A 21,641-nucleotide genomic window follows, 5' to 3' on the forward strand; every position below is an offset into this window, starting at 1 on the left:
ATAAATAGCTTTGCTTAAACCCAAAATAAAATCAAGCAAAATTTTCAGTATATCTGTATTATTTCAAATTAAAAATACTCAATTTATATATATTTTTTTTCAGTGAATGTATGCCATTTTCAATTCAGTTTGGATATTGCATGTTCAGTATACCATTAACAAGAAGAATTCAAATGTGTATGCAGTGGAAATGGGGTTACACAAAGTGTCAGTGACCTAATTTAAGATAGAGATAAATTTACAGATATTTACTCTGTTATTTTTGTTTTAATTTAGAATTTATCTGTTTAACTATAATACTTAAAAATGTGAATATTTCCGTTTTGAGAAAACAAATCTTTATTTAATTGATTAAAACAGGAATAATAATTGTGTAAACACATAGACAATTGTTAATGGATTACCACAAAACACCATGGAAACGACTCACAAATAATGGAGGCAGCGAATTTAGGTTAGAGGTCAAGGTCACCTTGACATGGTTATGCTAATATGCCACACATTTTGGTTCTGGCAGTCTCACTAGATGCCATGTTTGATAAAACGGATCTGCTCATGGTATTATTTTTATTTTACTAAATCCAGAAAAAACGGGTGTTTGCAACTAATATTTTACAAAAAGGGAGAGACGTTATGCAAATTGTTTCATCAATATTGGCTTAATTTTGTTTAGTCCTTCTTAAAGATTTCCAATGAAATAACTTTTTGTTGATTTTGATTCAGAGATGATTTTGCTGTTGTTGAAAATCTGAAATACATTATTTTTATTTTATAAAATTTTAGTAATCATCACATATCAGACCTAAAACATGAAATAAAAGTACCATCATTTTAAAATTTGAAAGTACTTTAGATTACCAAAATGTTTGCTATTAAGGTAGAGATGCAGGTTCGTGGGCATTTTTGTTTTTCCTTTTTATTATCCAAACAGTCTTGGCTATAGACTGTTAAAATTTTGTAGAATTGTGAATAGTGGAAAATACTCAAAAAAAAAACGATTTTAAAAAATAGATAACAGGTGCAAACATTCTCTCTTTTGAATGCTTAGCAAGATTTAGCAAGGCTGTACATACATAATCAAAAAATTGACAATTGGTAGACTGTTTTCAAGACGGCACTTTCTTCATAGTAAACAGATGTACCAATAAAACCAATTTTGACAGGAAAATGAAGCATGGTTCAAAAGCTATTTTTTTTTTAATCACTTTTGACCAAAAAAGCACATTTGTGTGCATATTTCAAACTACAGTGTCCATTACAAGTTTATTGTCATAAATGGAAACTTCAGGTAAATCTGACAAAAACAAAAGTTGTTATTTTCAGACAAGGAACACTAAAAAATACAGAAAAATTCTATTATAATGAACAAAATATTACCTGTGTAGACATGTACAACTACCTGGGTATAAACATAAAGTCAAATGGCTGCTACACTGAAGCCAAACAAAATTTAGCAGATAAAGCAGCCCGAGCAATGTATGCATTGAAACAGTTCCTACCACCAGAAACAAATTGTAGAACTTTCATCCATCTTTTTAAAAGGTGTATTCAATCAATATTATTGTACAGGTCTGAAATCTGGGGTCATGAAATTCAAGATTACAACAAATGGGACAAAACAATAACAGAAAAAACACAATTGAATTTTTACAAACAACTACATGTACTAGGATTGAACAAATTTGTGACAAACATTGCATGCAGAGCTAAAGTAGGAGAATTCCCACTCTTAGTAGACATTAGGATCAATTTAATAAAATACTGGACTCGTATCAGTAAATTACCAGGCAATAATATCATAAAACAAGCATACCTTGAACAAAAGAAATCAAATTTACAATGGTATTCTTCAATACAAAAAATTATGAACAACATGAATTTTTCACGAGAACAACAGAATGATTTGTTAACAAAACATATACAGCAAATTGGCAAAGTTGTCAAACAAAAATACATAAATTTCGGGAGAAAAAATATAACCGAAAAAACAAAACTGAGAACTTATGAAAAATTCAAAGACTCTTATAATTTTGAAAAATACTTGGATATGTTGAATTTGAAGCAAAGAATTTCAATGACAAAATTTTGAACTAGTAATCACAAACTAGCAATAGAAAAAGGGAGGCATATGCAACCAAAAATACCTACTGAAAATAGAATTTGCAAACAATGTACACAGAATAAAATAGAAGATGAACTGCACTTTGTCATGATATGTCCACAATATAAAGTACCGGTAATACGCCAACAAATCATTCAAGACATTACATTTCCAGAAGAAACGCAGGATGATCTCCAGAAATTTAAGTTCTTGATGACTTCAAAAGATGATGTAATAATAAAAAAGATTGGCAATTATATTCATAACGCATTTCAATCAAGGAATGAAAATGCCATTTGATATGTAACACTTGCTTTATCCTATTAACAACTAACTTTCTTTTTGTAGTAGTAGTTATCACAACTAATCTTTATTGCTATTAACTGATAGAAACATTGTATTTCTAAGGATGCAATAAAGTTATTATTATTATTATTATTACAATAAGCTTTCCGAAAATATATAGTTTTGTGGACAAGGATCATCTTGGTTTTCTAATTAACTAATTAAAATACCTGTCAGGTAAACTGCATCTCTACCTTAAATCAAATAAAAACAAATGTTTCAGTACTGTGAAATTTAAAAAAAATGGTATGAATTGTTTTTGTTGTAATAATTTATTTCTGAACAGAACACCCATTTTCATTTTCTTCTTTACTTTCATGTAGAAGGGGAAGTTTTTGGGGAAAATCCATTACATCTTTTCTTTTCGTCTTATATATGTCTTTATACCCAGGAAATTTGTTTTGAAAAAATATTTGTTTTTGATATGAATCTTATTGTTAATAATGTTCTTTAATTTTACATTGAGTTTGCTATTGTATTTTTTCATTTTGTATAGATGGAAATTAAAATACAAATTCAAACATATCTGGAAATACTAGCTCAATTTACTGGTAATTTTGTCTAAAAATATTGTTTGATTTAGCAAGAGTTATTCATGTAAGTACCGCGGGTACTTTAGTTTTCACACAGTATGTTTTACCTCATAATGAAAAAAAAATGTTGGCTAGAACTTACATATCACAACAAGCAATCAGTCTATTACCCACCGCTTGTTAGACATGTCCAAAAATGCTAACAGGAAACTTGATATAAAAACAAAATAAACGAATTTGAGGATATTTTACCATTCCACTTTTTTTGCTGACCATATTATCCAAGCAGTTTGGCTTACATTTTTGAAAATATCCACAAATTTCAACCAACAATGAAACAAATATTAATTAAAAATCAGAGATGATGTCATGAATGTTCTTTTTAGTAACCAAGATGAATTCAAACAATTAAGTCAAGCAACCTACTACTTTGTTAAATAAGACCATTTGACCATTAATTATAATATCAAAGGTATATGACATAGGGAAATCAGAGAGGCACTTTCATATCAACTATGACTGAGCTATGATTTTGATAAAAAATTATCAAATTATTCAACAAAAGTAGAAAATTACAGATTTTGTCATGAAATTAACAAAATTTATGAAGTATCGGTAGTTGAAAATATAAATTTTGACAAAAATTGAACAATAACAAATCTGAGGTATGAAATAAATTGAGAATTACTGTCTTAAGTTCAGAAATAAGGTCAAAGTACTGTTAGATAAAAAGCAATATTGTTTGATAGATTGAACACTAAAAAACTGAATATTTATGATTCAAATAATTTTCACAAATTTACAATAATATCAATCAGGTTTACAGTCTTATAAATCTCAATAAAATAGAATACAATCTATAAAAAAGCAATAAAATTTTTACAGAGGAAAATAAACAAAACAAAAAAAAGTTAAATAGGATGGGAATTGATTAAATTAATAATTGACCCACTTATTGTTGGTAACACTTGGGATAAGCTTGCCTGAAAAGAAAGCATAATTCCAGGTGTTTTTTGGAATAGTGAACACACACAGCCAGGGAAATGTAGCTCACATTCTGTAGAAAGTAAAACTAAATAATTGGAATTCTTGGAATTCACACTAGACTCTAGATGATCTTGGTCAAACAAACTGTCATGCAGACACACTTGGGATTTAACTCAACTTTTGTTTTGTTATCAGTAAAATTTCTATCCAATGCACACTGACTACACTGGTGTATGAGTATGCTTTTCAAGAAATTAGTAATCCCCCCCCCCCCCAAACACACACTCTAGTTTTCAGTTCACCACATGTGTGTCTTTCATGATCTGTCATATTCAGGAAAATATTTGTTTGCGATTTCATAAACCTGTTACAGCTGGTATTTACAAATAAATAAATTTTGTGATAAATTTGTATACGGTATCAGAAGGAATTCTTGCCCAGCTACTAGTAAATTGTGAACACGATTCCCCCCTTGAAACAGATAATAAGGGCCCACACTTTTAAATTGATGGGGTGGGAAGAAGAGTCAGTTAGTATTTAACATCGATACGTCAGGGTGTTCTTTAAAACTTGGTATGGTAAAATATATACCGGTACCAGTATAAGTGTAGTGTAAGGAAAACATTTTGAATGCAAGAAGTAACAGTAAGTTTACTTTTACACAGTGACATTGCTTACATCTTGCTTTCAAATTCACCCTACCTTATAGCACGATTTTTGTCTGTAATAAATGGAATATTCCTAATTTGGTTGTTGTGCTATCTTTCCTCAATTGTATTCCGCGCTGAATTTAACTTCCGTGGGATTTTGAGGTTTTGTGACACGTTTATAAGGTGTTTTACTATTAACTTGTATCACATTGTCTGCGATCAACCAGGGTGATCTGATTCTTGCAGCATCGGTTACTATGTAATCACGGACTGTCGGACAATGTCATAGTTCAAATTCACTTGAAGCAGTTGTTAAAGAGAAATGCCAAAACAGTATCCAGATCTGGTAAGTGGGTCGTTTGTCTTCATTATTTGCATTAGTGACCTCTCCGACTCTCAGTGTTAATCTGGACATGAACTCGTCAAATTGTTATTGCTGCCATGGATGGTAGGATAGTGTTAGGAAACTTTGAACGTTGAACGTATTGTGCTGTTGTTTGTTTATACGCCCGGGGTTATAATGCGTCTAACTTTTATGGGTATATTGTGCTGTGGAGTTAGTGCTGCAGTCTCTTGGTAAACCTACAAACACGAATCTATGATGCTATCTCACTTACAACAATAAAGGGATTACCGGGGTACCTGCCGACATCGGATATCATTTAATATTTTGACACTCACAACAGGAAGTTGTGCACAAAAAAGTGTGATGCATCATGGGAGTATCACACTTGGGTGAAATCACATGGAGTTGGAATAACCATAGACCCTATCAAGTCACCAGTCTCTATGGTCTATGGAATGACTTGTGTGAATTTTTAATGAAGATTGAAAATAAAAGTATATTGTCTTATTCTGCTGTTTACCCCTCCCCTCCTACTGTTATAATAACAATAATTTTCTAACTTCAATTAATTAATAAGATAACTGGTGCATTCAGATTCACCTGTGTAATTTGTAACTAGACATATACCAGCTTCTATTATGTGAGGGCGCAATTCTGTGTTATAACCATTAGTCTCCGCGCATGCGCACTTTATTTGTTTTCCGCCATATTTGTTAACCAAAAGATTTTACCAACTTTATTGCAAGATTCTAGTATCCGCTGTAATCTGATTGTCATCTTTGCCATCCAGTCGTATTATTGTTGAATTTGTATCTGGTGTTAAGATCTGATATGGTCTGATATTTTGAAGCTAGAAATTGTGAATTGAGGACAGAAATTGTCTTTGTTGCGTTCTGTCGGGGTTTCTGTAGTATATCTTTGTAATACACACAGAATTAGGAGATAAAAAGAACCGGATATGTGATTGGACTCTATATGTTGTCTATGTGTCTTATATCTCAGCGTTACAATTAGATGGACTGAAACGGGAAGCCAGAAGACATAAAGGGGAAAGCATTATTTTTTATTCATGACTGGTTTATTATATGTAGCTAAAATGTACTAAAACTAAATTTAGCAATAGTGTTTTGGGTCAGGTTAGTGGCTGAATGGCGGCCATTTTTGTTCTAAAAATCATCAAAATCAAGCATTTCTCTGCTGTTTATAGATGGATTTTGTTCAAACTTGGTATATATGTTTGACATTATAGGACTTTGATGCACATCATTTTGTTTTTCAGCTAAGATTCAGAATGGCTGACATGCTTTGACTGACTATGTTCAAATTTTATATATTCATTATACACGTATTCAAAATGGCTGATTTTGTTTTAATTAATGCTGTTCCAGAGCAATATCTCTCAATACTCGTTTGACGATCAGATACAAATGTCAATCATTTAAATGTTAAACAATCATCATAATCATATTCCTGACATGTTTATATTCTAGCTATATTACTATAAACAAAACTATATATCTTGAATTTGATAACTAACAGGGATTGTGCCATGCATGGCTTGTTTTTGATGTCATGTGCAATTCTCTACTTTCAGCGATTCAAGTATATTCGTGGTTTGATTCGTCATGAGCGAGACCAAAGACGACAGCACTATCTAAAACAGGCAGCAGAATGGACATCCAAAGCCATTGTTTCACTATCACTCACGGATGCACCAATCAGATCTATTAAACAAGCACAGAAACTTGAAGGAGTAAGGATTATATTCACCAAAATCTTATATTTATTTATTTCTTTTCATTTCATTATATTGTATTTTACTACTGTGTTGGAATCTACAGTGCAGTCCAGGCATAACTTAACTTCCATGCTGGCTATCAGTTAGTTTTGCCTTTTCATAAAAACTTGTAATTTTTTAAAGTGAGTATCATTGTCATTTTGTATTTCAGGATAGCTGCAGTTTTCATTCATTTAAATAAAGTCAGTAAGAGTTACAATGTATATTATGAAGTCATGGCAAGGCTTAGTTGACAGAGTGGTGCTATTCACTACGTTCAATTACCCACCATAGACTCCGGTCAGTCAAAATGGCTATTTTGAACTGTAGGTATTAATCTGGGATTCAGCCAATGACGATGAGATAAATCTAGGGCAGGGGAAATCCCATGACCACAAGATTTTCTTCCACATAACGTGACCAAGGTTTACTCTCTTTGTTCTCCGTACTGAGTATACATCGTAGCAAAATAGTGCAGTTTAGTCAGCAGTTTTTTCGGCTGAGTTTTCTGAGGTACTTCTGTGACCGTTGGTAACAGTAAGAAGTGGTATCTAGTAGAATAACATTTTTCTTATTAGGGGCCTCATGTCTTTTTTGTACCGCACACAAAAAGAATCAGGCGATGCATATGACCACTTTTGTAGGGCTTCATTCATGCGTGCCTTGTTCAATTCTAAATGAAGCTAAAATGGCCAACGAGAAGAAAGGAGAGCATTCCAAGAAGAGCTCGCGTGGTCGGTTCGAGTGGCTCTGCGGCATGAGTGAGAGAAGTGCTAGTATGGGTAGGAAGTCCTCAGTTTGCTTACCAGTACCTTGGGTGCTTCATCGGCGAGTAGGGGCCTGGCAGCGGTGGAGCCGAGGTCTCCCCGCCACCCTGATTGGAGAGCATCCTTGCAGGTGGAGGTCTGGTCTGGCCTCCGATATGGAGGGGGACCGAGCAGGACATTGGACATTGGCCAGGGATCATCAGCCGGAGCCAGTACCATTGACTTTTCTCAGAGCACTACCTCCTCTATGGGTTACTCCTCCTTTGAGGACCTGCAGGCGTTTCCAGAGGAGACCGACTCAGCTATCAGAGGTTTGATCGAACACGGCCTTGGTCACTTTCTTATGGGGCATTCGGCGTTGCCTGATTCTGCGAGTACAACCTTTGGCTACCCCTGGAAGTCATTGGTCTTAGTGACCTGATGTTCATACCCTTACCCTCGATCCTGAAGCAATCGCTCTCGATAGCACCGTCGCTTCCGGGATCCCAGACAGCGGAATCCAAGGCAAACTGTCCGGCAGATTGCTGAACGTGGCAGAGGGTGCACAGACGGTGTTGATGGGCAGGCGTTGGTCCCCTGTGGATGAGTATAGACCTAAGACTCCTGAGTGAGGTAACTTTTTCCGCTGGACCAAGTGCTATCCGATCAATGCAGTGTCTAGTACCTGAACCTGCTGAGGCTGGAGCCCCAAACCTCGCGCCCCACCCAGATCCCTTGATTCCATCTCCGACCCAGGTACCACAAACTTTTGTTCGGCAGGACGGGTAAAGGGGGATGGCCACATTCCAAGAAGTTTCTTGGCATCTGAGTCAGAAAGAGTCCACTATGCCCTACGGATATGTGTGATATCAATTTATCCTTGGTTCCGTATAGAATCACCAAGCACGGTTTTACTTTCCGTGCACAGTTTTGATTGGTTAGCCTAGCTAGACTTAAGCGATGCTTACCTGCACATACCGCTTCACGATGTACCTAACGAGTCATCAACTCCTTCAATTCGCCTATCTGGGTCAAGCATTTGAATTCAGGGTGTTCCCCTTTGGGTTGTGCACGGCTCCATACTTGTACATCAGGTGGTGATGCTGCTGCTGCATCAGCTGTCGGTACACATCAATCCGTACCTGAGCGACTGGTTGCTACACAACCAAAACAAAGGTTTGTTGGCCAAGCAGGATTTACCTGACATGTCAGTTGGTGTTGGTGTTCGGCACAGAGGTAGGCTTGGTGTGTCCATTGCAGGCTTGTTGCCTAGCAATAAGTAGTCTAGCCAAACGTCTCGTCAGTGTTCCCTCTGTGTCTCTCGAGAACTGATGTGCATCATTGGGATGATGACGTCAGTTTGCAGGGTAGTTCCCCAAGCCGCACTGCGTAGTCATCTGAGTCTCACCTCCTGAAACTGGAGAGGCAGGTAACACTCTCGAACCAAGCGAGGGATGCCTTGCCCTTGGACCCACTCACCACGGATATGACTCTGATATCGGATGCCTTCCTCACAGTTTGGGGAGCGCACCTAATGACGAACAAGTCCAAGGAATATGGCCCCTGCATTGGATTCAGGGTCGCCATATCAATTGGTTCAAACTGAAAGCAGTACACTAATCACTGATACACTTTCTACCCGTAGTTTGGGACCAAACGAACTTCTTGCCCTGCATGGACAGCATCAACAGGGAAGGGGGACCAAATCCCCATCGCTGTCAGCTCTGGCGGAGCAAATTCTCCATTGGGGCCTGGAATGCAATGTGGAGCTACAAGTAACTGCTCAGGGGTGTAAATCAGTCAAGCAGACGCCCTCTCGCGGTGACTCCATTTCCAGAACACAGATTGGCAGCTACCCCAATGGGTAGCCTCTTGACTGTTTCGGCTGTGGGGCGGCCCCAAGATAGAACTATTCGCCACACCTTGGAATGCCAAGCTACAGACGTACGTGACACTCCTGCCGACTCCAGGAGCATGGGCCATAGATGCATTATCGATCCTGTGGACCCACATGGACGTATACGCCTTTCCTTCCTTAGCGCTGATTCACCGGGTACTGGAGAAACTTCAACAAGAGCACACCTGCATCGTGACGCTGGTGCCGCCCAACTAGCCAACCAAGGCCTGATTCCCACTACTGTTGGAAATGTTAGTTGAGACACAGGTAGTACTTTCAGACATCCCAGATCTGTTGTCCCGACCGGACGACACATCACCAACGAGCCCAGCAGTGTATTACTTACATGCATAGAGGCTCTCAGTAGACTCGCACAGACGGAAGGTTTATTTGAGTGGGCTGCCAATGTCCTGGCTAGGGCGAATACTAGTAGGGGTTCCACCAATGCAGCCTATGATTCTAAGTGGTGGGCATTCATGTACGTTGATTGATGTAGTGGAAGGGGGGTTAATCCATGCCACCCCACTGTTGGCCAGGTATCTGATTTGCCTAATTAAAAGGGACATTTTATACATCAAATGCCAAAATTATTAGTGTTTATATTCATGGTCCTACCAAGATGTGTTTGGCAGTCTCAGTTTGGCCTCCATCATTGTAACTGGCACATATCCCAGAGCACCCCTCCATGATGCTACTGGCATGGGTTGGATTAGCATACTAATTTGGGCTGCCATTTTGCCCTAAATATACCTTTGGTTCTCCTTTATGATCAGTTATGATTCAGTGAGTGACTGATATTATGAGAATTAAATGTAAAAAATGGGTTTATTTAGCCATTGTTCAATCACACGACAATAGGGCTTGATTAGTCCCCGTTCGGACGAAGTCCGAAAACGGGGACTTATAATTCGATCTCCGTCCGGAGTCATATCTCAGAATCCCTTGGACCGATTCCGTTCATTCTTTGCATGTGCCTAGTACTTTATGTGGGACATATGCACATGCAGTGGTTTAGCGATACGATTCAAAATGGCCGACTGGCAGCCATCTTGTTTTTTGAAAATGTTGTATTTTGGACATGCTTTGTCAGTTTTCATTCAAACTTGGTACATAGATTATACATGTTAGGATACATGTCCATGATGATTTATTTCACAATTGGATCAAAGATGGCCGACTGGCAGCCATCTTGTCTTTTGAAAATGTCGTATTTTGGACATGCTTTGTCAGTTTTCATTCAAATTTAGTACATAGATCATACATGTTAGGATACATGTCCCCGACCGTCCGTGAGTTCCTGAGTCTGTCCGTCCGACCGTCCATGTGTCCGTGTGTCAGTCTATCCAACGTCATATTTCAGAATCCTGTGGACCGATTCCATTCATTCTTTGCATGTGCCTAGTACCTTATGTGGGACATATGCACATGCAGTGGTTTAGCGATTCGATTCAAAATGGCCAACTGGCAGCCATCTTGTTTTTTGCAAATGTTGTATTTTGGACATGCTTTGTCAGTTGTCTTTCAAACTTGGTACATAGATTATACATGTTAGGATACATGTCCATGACAATTTATTTCGCAATAGGATCAAAGATGGTCGACTGGCAGGCATCTTGTTTTTGTTTCTTTATGCGGTATCTTGGACGTGCTCTGTCAGTTTTCATTCAAATTTGGCTCATAAATGTACTTTATACATGTTAGGATGCATGTCCATGACAATTTGTTTCAAAATCTGGTCAAGGATGGCCGATTGACAGCCATCTGACTTTTTGGCCTTACTACTATATTTCCACAATTTATGTACCATTTTCATTCGTATTTGGCACATCATACATATCAGTGTGTTTCATAATCAGATCAAAGATGGCTGAATAACAGCTGTTTTTTCTTTGGCCATATTACTATGACACGAAACACGTGTTTTGATGTAAATAAACAATCTGTTGTATATGCCACTTGGAACTCAAGTTTCAAGGACACGCTCTCGACAACCCCTCCGCTTTAATATGACGAGCACAAAGAGAACTTAACGGGGACTGTGTCATTTTCAATGACTTGTTACAAGTACATCTATAGGCTGTCATCAGTATGCTGTAATAGTTTTTAAAGGATTTAGTAGTACAATGAAATGTGCATGAAAACCTGTTCTTAAATGATGCCCTGCACAAATCTATTTACAGTTGTTTTACTTTTTCAGATTGGTGGTGTAACTGGTAGAGTCATAAAAGAAAACATTGACAATAATGAGACTATTAAAGAAGATCCGCCGTGTATTAGTAAATACATCAGTTCTGCAGCAGCACTCCTAGTTTCTATGCTAAATGCACAAGAGATTCTCCAGAAAGAACGGTACGAATCATTTATGTGGATTGAATTAATTTGAGTAGACGATCTGATTTTCACAATTCAAATTAACTACCAATAGCTACTGGTAGTATAGTTTTGATTCATATACATGTATATTCAGCTATGTATATACAGAATTAATTATTTTAAAAATGAACGTTATATTTGGTGTTTCTGAGTTTCTGTTAGTTTAGCTCATCTTTTATTGAGTGAAATCTGAAAATAGAGACTTGCACATGAACATGATTTCTTCGGTCTGTTCTATGTTGGCTGTCTGTCTGTGTTGTCTCAATCGTTGAACATTAGTGTACTGATCTGATTCAACACTTTTTAGCTCTGCTGTCGACTTTGTCGAGCGGAGCTTATCATATGAGTGATTGTCAGTCTCCGTCGTCCTTGTCAATGTTTTACTTTTTCGACTTCTTCTTGAAAATTACAAGCCTGAATGCTTTGATACTTGGTGTATATGTACCTTGGGCAGACCTCTTAGATTTGTTCATTTCATGATGATATCTTCAGTTCTCTAATTTTGGTGGATATTTTTGGTAAAAAGTGATATTTTCGACTTTTTGTTAAAAACCGCAAGTCTAATTGCTTTGATATTACATATATGGGTACTACATGTGGACCTCTCTCAGATTTGTTCATTTCATAATGATATCTTCAATTCTCTAATTTTGGTGAATATTTTTGTAATTTTTGGTAAAAAGTGATATTTTCGACATCTTGTAAAAAACCGCAAGTCCAATTGCTTTGATATTACATATATAGGTACTACATGTGGACCTCTCTCAGATTTGTTCATTTTGTAATGATATCTTTAATTCTCTAATTTTGATGAATATTTTTGTCATTTTTGAAAAAGGTGATATTTTCGACTTCTTGTAAAAAACGGCAAGTCCGATTGCTTTGATATTAAATATTTAGGTACTACATGTGGACCTCTCTCAGATTTGTTCATTTCGTGATAATATCTTTAATTCTCTAATTTTGATGAATTACAGTTTTAAGTTATAGTTTTTCGAATTCTTGTTGAGAATAGTATTATAACGTCTGATTGCTTTGATACAATGTACTATACATATTGTTCATTTTCTACCGGTAATAATATCTTCAGTTCTTTAATTGAAATGTGCAGCCGACAGACTGCTTGTTTTGTTTCAAAATATCCAACTAAAAATTTACCATCATTAGATATTCGCAACTAATGGGTGTCCAACATAAATTGAGCGATAATATGAAAGTACCAACATAACTTAATGAAGCTAAGAGGGTCAGCTATTTCAGTCCTGAACATTTGTTGTTGTTTTTAATGTGCCAGGGGAAAAGATAATGTCCTTGTGCCAGAAGAAATGCTAAGAGAACTTGTATCACCAATATGTGAGGAATACTTTGTGGATAACAGAGGTAGAAGCCAACCAGGTATTTGTACCACACATCAAATACCATCATTGTGGTATGTGACCGACTTGGGGAGGTGAGGGTATCTGATATGTGACAGACTTGAGAAGGCAAGGGTGACTGATATGTGACTGACTTGGGGAAGTGAGGGTATCTGATATGTGACAAACTTGGGGAGGTGAGGGTAGCTGGTATATGACTGACTTGGGGAAGTGAGGGTGGCTGGTATGTGACTGACTTGGGGAAGTGAGGGTGGCTGGTATGTGACTGACTTGTGGAGGTGAGGGTAGCTGGTATGTGACTGACTTGGGGAGGTGAGGGTGGCTGATATGTGACAGACTTGGGGAGGTGAGGGTAGCTGGTATATGACTGACTTGGGGAGGTGAGGGTGGCTGGTATGTGACTGACTTGGGGAGGTGAGGGTGGCTGGTATGTGACTGACTTGGGGAGGTGAGGGTGGCTGGTATGTGACTGACTTGGGGAGGTGAGGGTATCTGATATGTGACAAACTTGGGGAGGTGAGGGTAGCTGGTATATGACTGACTTGGGGAGGTGAGGGTGGCTGGTATGTGAATGACTTGGGGAGGTGAGGATGGCTGGTATGTGACTGACTTGGGAAGGTGAGGGTGGCTGGTATATGACTGACTTGGGAAGGTGAGGGTGGCTGGTATATGACTGACTTGGAGAGGTGAGGGTACTTGGTATATGACTGACTAGGGAAGGTGAGGGTGGCTGGTATATTACTGACTTGGGGAGGTGAGGGTGGCTGGTATGTGACCGACTTGGGTCGATGAGGGTGGTAGGTATGTGACTGACTTGTGGAGATGAGGGTGGCTGGTATATGACTGACTTGGGGAGGTGAGGGTGGCTGGTATATGACTGACTTGGGGAGGTGAGGGTGGCTGGTATGTGACTGATTTGGGAAGGTGAGGGTGGCTGGTATGTGACAATTTCCACTGTGAACAAAGTAGTGTACTTTTCTTCCAGTTTTCTGCATGGCATGGTGGAGACTTAATGTGCTGTGCTCTAGAGGATACATAAAGAAAAGATCACAAAATAAACTACCAGTTTATGAGTTACTGGAAGCTGGTTTTCATATCGCACATCGATTGAGAGGTTTGTCATTTTTAGGTTTCTTTATAACATAATATTTTAGTTACGTAATACATCAAACAATCCATCTTTGTCATCCTAGTGCTGCAATCACTAATTTAAATCCAAATATGCATAAAAGTACAATGTTATGTTTGATTTGATGGGCTGCCAAATGCTCGGTGTTGCACAATTGATCTTGATCTTGAACTAATATTAATAGCCATTGAGCATATGTGACATGAACCAATTTTGAATAATCCAAGGAAAGAATATGTTTACCAGAAATCTATAATTACTGCAGGGTAGAGTTCAACAAGTCATTTTGTTTCATGTGTATCAAGTTTGAACTTTGTAGATAACATTCTGGATTTGGGTTGGCAGTTCAATTGTTTGATTCGTAAAAGTTGTGATCTCAAATCAAATTTAGAAAATATAGATTTGGTATTGTCCATTAGTTAAAACTGTCATGTTGTGGTGACTGGTCTTTCAAATTATGCTCACAGTATATGGTTATGTTTTCTGGCTTGATTTAGTTTTCTTGTCCACAGGGTACTAAAGAATAATGTTGTTGTCTTGATAGGTACAAGACCAGATGTCCACTCCCCTAAACACGACACACAGACTGACAGCAATATACAACCACACAACACTCATGCCAAATGTTTAGAGAATGGAGCATCTGATGCATTGTACAGTAACGATGATGGGTTAGATGGTATTCTTTTATTAGTTGATATCCATGAACAAGGTGGCGAGAGATGTAGACTGGGTGAGGCAAGTAGGAAGTGTTTCATATTTAAATCCTTAGCACGTTCTATAGATCACATACAAGCATTTAAATTCATATTTACGCAATATTTTAGACTTTATTTTGCATCTAATACTTATAATATTTATATTAGTTGTAAGAGTATGTAGAAATTTGGAATTGTAAATTTCAAACTGCCAGGTGTATAATCTATAGGATTTCCTAGCCTGGTTTGAATTGATACAGTGTCACTGGTTTTTATCACTACACGTGCAGTTGTCACATTAGCTATTTGTTGATGTTGTTCAAAGTGCTCTTAGAGAAAGATGTTGTTTAACTTGGTTTGCAGCTCAGCAGATGTCTGACCCAAACCGGTGTACGTCACAAGACTCAACACCTCAGGTGCGGTGACTATTGTTGGGTATGGAGGCGTGGAAGACAGGAGAAAATTCTACCAGTTTTGGTAGAACGTAAGAGGGCAGACGACATGGCATGGAGTCTTAAAGATGGAAGATACTTCAGACAGAAACAACAGATGCTGGAATGGAAGTGAGTCTCAGTGGCTTGACATTGCCTATGGATCTTCTTCACAGGCATGAAACACTGACAGTAATTACCTCAATATCCCTATGTGCTAATCATGACTAACCTAGGTGGTACATAATGTTTGAAGTTTGTGTAGACATTGTGGTCACATGATTAAAAAAGTCTTATTGCGGTACATAGATTCCTATCATAAAATGATAAACTTTGGTATGATAATTTAAAGGTAATTCAATTTTATTCACACACAACCTTATTTTGTTTATTTTAGGAATGAGTACACCAAAGGAAACTTGGAAGTGGCATTAAAATATGTAATTGAATCTACGCCAGAAGCCTACAGAGTGACATGTGGAGATGAGTGTGGTGGGGTTGCTAGGTGTGGAAATCCCTCTGTAATGCAAGTCAAAGTGAGTATATAGATTTTCTGCCTCTAGAGGGCTTACTTTTAATATTTAAAAAACTGTCCAAAAAATAAGAGGCTTTTAAAATTCGAGGCACAGGATGTGTGCAGGTTTTAAAGGTCATCCCCTAGATGTCTCATCAGCCTTGACGCCTTTCAAAGTATTTCCTTGACAGCCCTGGTATTGTCTTTTCTCAGAATGTCATAAGGGAATTAGAAGAGAGCGGAGACTTTGATGTGATTCGTACACCAGACATCCATGGCACTGTAGAATTCCTTGTCACAGTTACGCTAGAGTTACAACACAGGTTAGTCAGAATATTTTTATCTTCTTCAGTACTTCAGTGTTACAGCAAAGATCATGCAGGGTAGTGTAATATGCTACCCTGACCTCAGCTATTTCAGTGTTATGGCAAATGTTATTTAGGGCGGTATAATATGCGAACCTGACCTCAGTTATTTCAGTGTTATGGCAAAGGTTATTTAGGGTAGTGTAATATGCTGACCTGACCTCAGTTATTTCAGTGTTATGGCAAAGGTTATTCAGGGCAGTGTAATATGCTGACCTGACCTGACCTCAGTTATTTCAGTGTTATGGCAAAGGTTATTCAGGGCAGTGTAATATGCTGACCTGACCTCAGTTATTTCAGTGTTATGGCAGAGGTTATTCAGGGCAGTGTAATATGCTGACCTGACCTCAGTTATTTCAGTGTTATGGCAAAGGTTATTCAGGGCAGTGTAATATGCTGACCTGACCTCAGTTATTTCAGTGTTATGGCAAAAGTTATTCAGGGCAGTGTAATATGCTGACATGACCTCAGCTATTTCAGTGTTATGGCAAAGGTCATTCAGGGTGGTGTAATATGCTGACCTGACCTCAGTTATTTCAGTGTTATGGCAAAGGTTATTCAGGGTAGTGTAATATGCTGACCTGACCTCAGCTATTTCAGTGTTATGGCAAAGGTTATTCAGGGTAGTGTAATATGCTGACCTGACCTCAGTTATTTCAGTGTTATGGCAAAGGTTATTCAGGGCAGTGTAATATGCTGACATGACCTCAGCTATTTCAGTGTTATGGCAAAGGTCATTCAGGGTGGTGTAATATGCTGACCTGACCTCAGTTATTTCAGTGTTATGGCAGAGGTTATTCAGGGCAGTGTAATATGCTGACCTGACCTCAGTTATTTCAGTGTTATGGCAAAGGTTATTCAGGGCAGTGTAATATGCTGACCTGACCTCAGTTATTTCAGTGTTATGGCAAAAGTTATTCAGGGCAGTGTAATATGCTGACATGACCTCAGCTATTTCAGTGTTATGGCAAAGGTCATTCAGGGTGGTGTAATATGCTGACCTGACCTCAGTTATTTCAGTGTTATGGCAAAGGTTATTCAGGGTAGTGTAATATGCTGACCTGACCTCAGCTATTTCAGTGTTATGGCAAAGGTTATTCAGGGTAGTGTAATATGCTGACCTGACCTCAGTTATTTCAGTGTTATGGCAAAGGTTATTCAGGGTAGTGTAATATGCTGACCTGACCTCAGCTATTTCAGTGTTATGGCAAAGGTCATTCAGGGCAGTGTAATATGCTGACCTGACCTCAGTTATTTCAGTGTTATGGCAAAGGTCATTCAGGGTGGTGTAATATGCTGACCTGACCTCAGTTATTTCAGTGTTACAGCAAAGATCATTTAGGGTAGTGTAATATGCTAGCCTGACCTCAGCTATTTCAGTGTTATGGCAAAGGTTATTCAGGGCGGTATAATATGCTGACCTGACCTCAGTTATTCAGTGTTATGGCAAAGGTCATTTAGGATAGTGTATTATGCTGACCTCAGTTATTTCAGTGTTACGGCAAAGGTCAGGCAGTGTACCTAATTTTCTTACAAGAAAGTGGGAGAAACCAGCGACCTTGTTCTACTTTTGGGCCATTCCAGTTTATATCTGCACCCCCCTGTTGATGTGGTCGGATTTCCAGCACTGTTTGATGGGGAAAATACCCCAGAATTCCAACTGTATATAGAGAAACAGAATCTGGAAATCCAGATGAGTATGGAAAAAAAATTCCTGGAAATCCAGGCAGTTATGACTACTAAATAAAATATGGCCTAGTTTATCTCGCCACATACCGGTTGATGAGGTTGGATTTCCAACAGTATGACTAAAACTTGGAATTCTGACTGTATATGGTAAAAAAACTGGGCCAGTATGAAATAGTTATTACTGAAATTAGATAAGGATGGTAGCACGAATGAGCTCATCAACACCGTGAATCAGGACTAGTTTGGATTTCCATTAGCAAATATAAAATTTTTAACTTGGTAAATTAGCATATGATGAGGGGGGGGGGGGGGTGCAGATATAAACTGGAATGGCCCATTGTCAGTTTTGTATCAAGTTTGTAAAATTCAGCTAGCTAGCAGTCATAGTTGTGATGATATTTCATTTTGTTCACAGATTGGACTCTGGTGATTTTGATAATATCTTCTCAACACAAGTTCCGACTTCAGAAGACATCTGTAAAGAAGCACCACAGGCATGTCAAATTTGCAGTAACAACAATGTGAAGAAACCTCCTCAACAAATTTCTAACAGCAGAGGGAGAGGAATACAGAGATTGTCTCTCTCAGGAGACAGATGGAATGTTGCAGAAGATACAGATTGTGATCTGGTATCCAACACCTGCAGAAGAGATGACATACATGTAGAGACTGGGAAGTCCACTCCAAGAATACTTCCACTTCAAAAAGCTGATATGGATAATATGGAGTGTCCTACTGCTGACATCAAACTATCAACTTTAGGAGGAAGTCACTCTGCAGTTAAAAAGAGCGATACTGGGATTCTTCACATTTCATCTTTAGGGGGTGTGCTTGGCTGCCCAGGAAATGTTGCTAGATCATCAATGACTGGATCTTCTAAGATACCAGCAAAGAGAAGTATTTACTCACGATCATCTTCATCAAATTTAAAAGACATTCAGATTAACCCTTTTCTTGACGTAAATGATCACAGAAATGTGGGTTCATCAAGAATCCAGACGCTGTCCAACATTAGATGTACATTTAATCCAGCATGTGGTAGGAGCAAAGTGTCTGGGAGACTCTCCTCTGGTAACATGAAATCTTATGCTGAGGCTGTTAATCCTTCTGTTGAAGACTCTCAACAAAGCATGACAACATCAAAATACAGTGATGATGTAAGCAATAACAGATCTGCATATGCACAAACCTTGGATGAAAATCAACACATAATGAGTAGCTCTGGCAAAGCTGTTACATCAACACACACAAGACATGTTGGTCATTTTGAATCTGGGCATAGAGCAGTGCATGCACTCGATAATTCCCAGAGTAAGTTTGGCAGTCCTGAAATGTTTCCCAGTATGGATAAAGCAAATGTACTTAACTTATCTAGTCTGAATGTAATGACAAGAAAGAGACACAGTTTTATCCCAATGCCAACATTTGAAAGTGATTCTGAAGAGGAGTGTAGAGTGAGTTCAAAAGAAACTTCTAAGAAAGCAAAGACATCAAACGAAAAGGAGAACTTACTTGAAGAAGCCACTCCTTCCTTTTGTTCTTCAAAATACTGTGAAACCTCAAAAAATACATTTAATTTTAATGCTGTGATATTACACAAGGAAAATTCTCTTGTGACTGATTCTTCGGATGAGGATCTCTTAGACCAATTTTCCTCAACACATCATCTAAAATTACAAACTACGGATATGACTCAGTTACCATCATTGTCAAGAAATAAACAGGAGTCAAAAATGATCTTAGATGAGGATGATGAAGACTGTACAAGTGACAAGATAAGTACAATGTTGGCTGTACTTCCAGACATTAGCAGAATTGAAGCACGGACAAAGCTGAAATTGTACAATGGGAACATTGATGCAGCAATGGAGAGTCTTCTAGAATCGTCACAACGTGAAAATTTCAATTTAAATATTCCAGATGAACCAGATCTCCCAAGTTCAGGTGTTATTGATCTGACAGACTCTCAGTGAATAAATGGATGTAGGCACTCTTAGAATCGGTGCAACTGTCAGTGTTGTTCACTATTATGACATATTCTAATTTGTTTTCTAATTTTGCAAACATCCTATTTAAAAAAAAAAATCATACATGCATAGTGGTACTACCATTGTGCACCGTGCTGTTTAGGTGTTTACTTTGTGAAACACAGAATAATAACATTAAAGGCTCTCATATATTAACATTTTAATCTCACAAGTCTTCAGCGTTGCAGACCATAGAATTACGTACCACCATTTGTATATGGCTTTATTTACTAAACTAGGAAAAGTTCAAAATCTGGTTAAATTTTGGCTTGCACATTTGATTTATCGACCAAGCTCTAAGTGCAAGCCTCAATTTAACGCTGCAGGCGATTGTGGATTCAAACAACATTGCAGCAGATGTTACACTTATATTTTGTATCAGCGAAGTAAAGATTCAGTGACAAATGGGCTTATGAGTATTTTGTAAAGTGTATGCGAGTGAGGATTACACAAGTGGAGAATTGCTGAGTTTTGTGAGTGCCAGGATTGGAATATTATTTAAAACAAGATTCCACACAATCCCCAAAACGGGCTAATCCAGCAACGTGTTACAACAAAGGAGAATCAAAATAAGCTTTTTGTTGAATAACTGCAAGTCTGATTGCTTTGATATTGAACATACAGGTACCTTGGATGGATCTCTTTGATTTGTTCCATCTTCAATTTTGTCATTTTTGGTAAAAAGTTATATTTTTGACTTGTTGAAAACTGCAAATTTCATGATAATATCTTCAGTTCTAATTGAAATGTGCATTGCTAATAGTGCAGCTAACTCGGCCGAGACAAGACAAAAATAAAATCACTAAATTTGAACATGTTATCAATAATGCCTGTGCAATTTCATTCAAAGTTGGCATTTACATCACTCATTGCAGGTTACTGATGCACATTTGTTTTTAGTCCCAGTCTGGATGAAGTCAAAGAGTTAAGATTGACCTCATTCTTCAGTCCATCCATTTCCAAACTTGTCACATACATCAGACTTGATATATGCATTTGTTACGTCATGATACACTTCATTTCACTTTTCAGATTGAGTTCAAATTAGCCAAGAAGTGGTAATTTCAAAGAATGCAGTCCCAGATTCATATATCTGATATGCCTGGACTGATACTGTACATACATTGGATATATACACATGTTTCATACATCACACGTTACCGGTAGGTCATGTGCATTGGCCAATTTCATTCAAACATGGTATGAACATCAAATATGATGGGTTTATTTTATGCTTTGATTCGAACTGGTGGCCATGTTTGTTTTATTTTCAAGTATCTTAATAATTTTTCAGACATGCTTTAACACACACGACGTTTTGTTTTTTGATTCAAAATTAGTTTGTTTTAAGTATACAATTTTGTGCGATATGAGGATGATCTTATTCCAAGGTATTGAAAACCTGGATGCCATTTGAAGTGACACTATTTTTAACATGCTGAATCCCCAACATTTAATTATAATCTATCTACATCTTTATTTGTTTACAATTGACAGGCACTAAAAATTGAAGGGGGACTGTCATTGACAGTGGCTTGTTAAGGGTGTTGTGGTAAGCAAGGTCAACCTTATCAAGGTTTGCTACACAAGTGTTACTGTAAAAGCATTATTTCAATTGTGCTATTTTCACTGATAAGTCAAACCTGCTAAATTAAAT

At 37.7% G+C, this 21,641-nt stretch overlaps 1 protein-coding gene across 1 annotated transcript; it reads left to right on the top strand.

The window, feature by feature from the left end:
- The first annotated feature begins 4,774 nt into the window (after window positions 1-4,774).
- Window positions 4,775-20,148, top strand: LOC102803948 (uncharacterized). Its single transcript, XM_085504789.1, has 10 exons — window positions 4,775-4,962; window positions 6,557-6,715; window positions 11,580-11,731; window positions 13,050-13,150; window positions 14,117-14,245; window positions 14,805-14,998; window positions 15,322-15,521; window positions 15,787-15,925; window positions 16,117-16,226; window positions 18,373-20,148. The coding sequence occupies exons 1-10, from the start codon at window positions 4,939-4,941 to the stop codon at window positions 19,928-19,930; spliced, it is 2,766 nt and encodes a 921-aa protein (XP_085360915.1). The 5' UTR covers window positions 4,775-4,938; the 3' UTR covers window positions 19,931-20,148.
- The last annotated feature ends 1,493 nt before the right edge of the window (window positions 20,149-21,641 follow it).

Source organism: Saccoglossus kowalevskii, chromosome 10 (genome assembly GCF_978046115.1).
Source record: "Saccoglossus kowalevskii chromosome 10, keSacKowa6.1, whole genome shotgun sequence".
In the NCBI taxonomy this organism is placed as follows: domain Eukaryota; kingdom Metazoa; phylum Hemichordata; class Enteropneusta; family Harrimaniidae; genus Saccoglossus; species Saccoglossus kowalevskii.